This window comes from Rhagoletis pomonella, unplaced genomic scaffold, assembly GCF_013731165.1.
Source record: "Rhagoletis pomonella isolate Grant_MI unplaced genomic scaffold, Rhpom_1.0 Rhpom_scaffold_00006, whole genome shotgun sequence".
In the NCBI taxonomy this organism is placed as follows: Eukaryota; Metazoa; Arthropoda; class Insecta; order Diptera; family Tephritidae; genus Rhagoletis; species Rhagoletis pomonella.
Window position 1 is genome coordinate 80,827,149 of NW_023458560.1, and position 4,875 is coordinate 80,832,023.

General features: G+C 36.7%; 1 protein-coding gene across 1 annotated transcript; it reads left to right on the forward strand.

Annotated features, from left to right (window-relative positions):
- Window positions 1–1,712: 1,712 nt before the first annotated feature.
- On the forward strand, window positions 1,713–3,798 carry LOC118741777 (protein amnionless-like). The gene is given in 1 exon segment (XM_036473749.1): window positions 1,713–3,798. A coding segment is annotated over 1 exon segment (1,761 nt). The 5' UTR covers window positions 1,713–1,944; the 3' UTR covers window positions 3,706–3,798.
- The last annotated feature ends 1,077 nt before the right edge of the window (window positions 3,799–4,875 follow it).

Below are 4,875 nucleotides of genomic sequence, written 5' to 3' on the forward strand. Positions count from 1 at the left end.
AAAAAAAACAACTTTTCGTAAAACTATTTTTCGATCGGAAGACTCTGGTTCACTTCAGGAGACTTTTGATAACAATACCCAATTGTTTATTTAACAATTTTTTAATACTTACGATGTTTTATTAGTCCCTCCACTGCATTCTTCGGGGTTTTGGGGGGTTTTTGGCGGACCTATAAATTATAGTTACTACGAAAAAATTGTTAAATAAACAATTGGGTATTATTATTGCGAATCTCTTGCAAAGAAATAGAGTTTTAAGAATTATGTACCATTTCTACGAAAAGTTTTTTTGTCCATATAAAACAACGTGCGACAAAAACCCAAAAATGTATAAAACTACCGAACAAATCAATGTATTCACAAAACTAGGCGCCAAATATAATATAACTGCGTTTTTAATTTTTCTCTATGACGTCAGGATTTTTTTTTAAGGACTGATTTTTCTAGGATATGATTGAACAAAAAAATTTTTTAAAAGATTTGGTGCATGTACAGTAACAACATGGGTATCAATTAAAAGGAAAAGCTCTGTAGAATTGAAAAAATTAAATTTTTTAGTTCACCAGGACGAATAAGTGTTGAAAATGTCCTTTTAAAATTTTATCCTTGAATATCCCGGGAAATTTCCAATATTTATTTTTGAAAAAAATATATGTCAATGATATGTAAATTATATATATATCAATTATATGTAAACTACCACATCCCCGAATTTCGTCCTTCTAACTTTATTAGTTTTAGATAAAAAAAAATTTACAATTCCCTTTATAAAAAATTGAAAGGTAAAATATACATAAATGAAGATACTGAAATCATTACACTGTACAGCACTCGGCTTGGTATCGGACTAAATCATTTTTTTAAGAGATTGATAGGTAAAAAAGTAATTTTTCCATTTTTTAAAGTTAGCCTCCGATATCGAGGTATGGGCCTTCGAAGTTCGAAATAGAAACTTTGGTAAAAAATTATTTTTTATTATTATATGTAAATATGTAACTAAAAACTAAAAATATAGACGTAGTCCGCCTTTTGCTTTTATTTAAATGGTATATAACTTTTTTTGTGCAAACTTATATTACAGGCGCTATAAGGGGCCAAAGGTCGGATCTTCGAAACATTAAGTTACGTTTTTTTCTATTCTACATAATTTTTTCTTTTAATTGATACCCATATTGTTATTCTACAATGCACCGGACCTTTGAGTTTCGAAGTCCTTTTAAAAACATCCTGCCGTCAGAGAGTAAAAATATATATATAAATATATAAAAATATTTTTTGATTCCAAAATAAAAAAAATAAGGGTATATTTTTTCGGTATAGAACAATCCTAGGGGGTGAGAGCGTAAAATTCCATTCCCACTTATTCACATGCATTTGTGGACCACCCTAATGTACATACGTATACCCGATCGACCATTTGGTAAGAGAAGTGCAATAGTGCCTGAGAGCAGGTTACATTAACAGGCAATTGCAACCTTTTCTCAATCTTATTTGTATACACCTTATTAAAATATTAATTCACAAGCAGTTTTACAACGCAGTTGAGAAACGCTTATTATGATTATAGCTTATTTAAAGTAGGCATGCTTAAAAAACAATCACCCTTAACAAACCGATGTTAACTGGTATTGGGAAACACTTATTTATCGCAATAGTTTGAAGAAAGTCAGAATAAGAAGAAATATGTATATGTAAGGTCCTATTTTGTTTTCCACCTGAAATAATTAAAAAAATTTATTGTGTTCCAAATGCAACCGTGGACGCCGGCTGGCAGTGAAGCTTGCAAATATTTGCTAATTTCTGTTCACGACAAACTTAGTAAGTTTCTCTCTTTAGGAGAGTAAGATACCTTATTCTCTGAATTTTGATACTGGCTAATTCTTACTGGCTTTTGCATGGCGAACAGAACTGTTGAAAGTAGCACAATCATTCACTTTATGTTTTATGCGATGCCATGGCTCTCGTAGCAATTTTTTATACGCCCCCTATTACAATGCATTGGCTTCAGTTTTATTATCGCAACACTTTCCCTTTAGTTTCGGTTTTCATCTCAAAGTTTTTGCATCTAACATGGGAGTAGCTATTCTAAAATTTTTGACGCTCCTGATATCCGCCTCCTTGAGCACCAGTAACAAGCGACTCCTGGCGAATCCCGGTTTCGATAGTGCCGACTCGTGGGAGTCCGGATACCTGCCTTGTGCACTCGAAGAAGTTGTTTTCCCCGAAACATATCCAGCCGTGCTACCACTTCCAACCAAAGTGGACATCAGCGGAATCGTGTTACCCCGCGATGGTGCCCTTCTGCTCAGCGACGAGTCGACAATTACGCTTGGAGGAGAATTGCAGCAGAGAGAATGTCAAAATGGACGTAGGTGCCGTGCTTACTTAAAAATTCCTGTGACTAGAAAGTGGTATAACCCAAGTAGTTGGCTAAGTTCCGCGTCTCAAGCCCAAAACAAGGCTATACCACATTTGGAACGCGTTCCCTGTGACAACGAGACAGTGGTAATGCCACGTAGTGGACCGCTTTCGATTGATGTGGAGAATTTTCCTTATTTGAGGATGGGCCATCTGAATTAGGCCGGATCTCTCATATCGAATGACTATCTAAATTACTTGATACACACTGATATCGGTCAGCTTTTATTCAAAAATAGTCTGGATACAATGGCGCAGTATTATCACCAGGATCCCTGCGGCTGTCATATAGACGCTTTAGTATTTTCGGAACCCATTTGCAAGAATGTGGCAGGGGAATGCGACCGGCCGCACTGTCTGGTGCCGGTAACGCCCCTTGCAAGTTGCTGTCCAATATGTGGTTCTGTGTTGTCATTCAAAATGGATTACTGCAGCGAACGGAATTTAAATAAATTACGGGAACTATTAGCAGCTTCTGTTCAGGAACAAGGGCTTACAACCGACTTAGATTATCACATTACCTACGTAAATGCAGAGCCATATGGAAACTACTTAGAGGCCATTATTGCCGATCGTGAAGCATACTCAGAGAAGAGCGTGAAGTTTGTGGCCCAATTGAATGCAAGCACCGATTGGTCAAAAGTCTTTGAAAGATCGTACAAAGTGGATATTCTTATATCTGGACGCCCCTACAATCCGAATATAACATTTGGCTCTGTGCTGCTCATCATTTTGTGCTTGATGTTTGTCTCGGTGGTGGCTTTGGTAATTTTCGCACACAATGCGCCCGATCATCGCTATTTGCGCTACGTACCGCAGTGGGTCTATGATCCGAGACGTTGGCGTGCATTGTTAGTACGTCCCTCCTTCGTGTTTGCACGGTTTGATAATGTTACGGACAGCGGTGCAGAGGCAGATGCGACCGATGGCATTGCCATGGGCTACGATGCAGAAAGTGGGCAGGTAAGGGAGCGCGCTTTCGATAATCCGATGTTTGGCGAGAAATTAAGAGAGACCGGTGCCGCAACTACTGCAGCCGGTTTTGCATCAACCAGTGCAGCAGCAGCTGGCAGCACTTCAACAACGAAAGCAGCTATGGTTGTTGGCTTGTCAAAAGCCACAGAACAAAAGGTGGCAATGAAGTCAAGTGGCAACAAATTGGAAAGTGTTACGTTGGTCGAAGCCATGGAGGGTGGAGACATTGAGGAGGAACAAGAATTGACTGAAATCACACTCGGCGATTCGTCGGCCAACAACAGTGATGACGAGGAGGAAACAAAGGAGTAGTAAAGTGAACGAGAAACCTCAAATGCATATGCATGGCATATATAAATATCAATATTATCTGGATAGGATGAGCTAAAATATTTATAATTAATATATATATGTATGTATGTATATATGTAATCATTGATTCTAATAAATATAAATAGTAACTCGTTTTGGTTGGAATAAATTGCTCTATTGAAGAATTGCGTAATAGGAAAATTATGGACCAAATATCCTAGAAAAGCAAAATATACAAAACATTGGCGTAAGATGGAGATGTCCTCCACAAATTTTCCACATGTTTTCCATACTCTTGCTAAACTTATTGTGAATGTTCAGACTTGTCTGGTTATCTGGTATTATTCTCTAATGTATTTTATATTTTTGCAAATTGAGTTAAACGTATAACCCCGTAACCAGATAACCTTATTAGGTTCTTTCCTTAACAATCCGGACCGGATCCGGTAATTAGAGAATAAGCGAAAAGTTTGCTCTCAAAAATGAATTGAGAAACAGCTTATTCGCGTTGTTTTTTGTTTTTGTCACTTAAATGCAAACACTTGGAAATTAAATTTTTGTTTCACAAATTTGATTTATGAATGTGTAAAAATGAAAATTTTGGGAAATCAAGTTAGAAAATGTTTTTTTCTTTTTACGAGACTTAACTCTACATTTATGCAATTGAAATTGTAAAAAATTAGGTTTCCGTGTACGCATGGTATTCTGGGATTTGGTATAACATAAAACATCCAAAAGTTAATCAAGCCAACCCAATAACTCAAAACTGTGCATGAGATTCCTAGCCCTTTTTTATGTATAACCCCCTCTAAAATTATGTTGCTCGACTTGTTCTTTTTCTAAAAATTGCTATCAGTTTTTGATTCAAACATGTACATACATATGTATACACAATTTTCGCCCAAGTCCGTTGGATGTTTCTAATTTAGTTATACACTTTCACTGTTCAACGGCCACTACCGCATTTAATCAATAAATTCACAAAACACCACAAAGTAGATTCCGCTGCACTCAACTCAAGCCGATAAGCAGCTCTAGTATTACCATTTATTTTTATATGCTTTCATCTTTAGCACTTTGCTGGTTTATCAGCTGTCTGTTCGCCTTTCAGGGGCTTCTAAACATGTATTCTGCCAAACCACCCGCACATCTGTTAAATATGTACATACA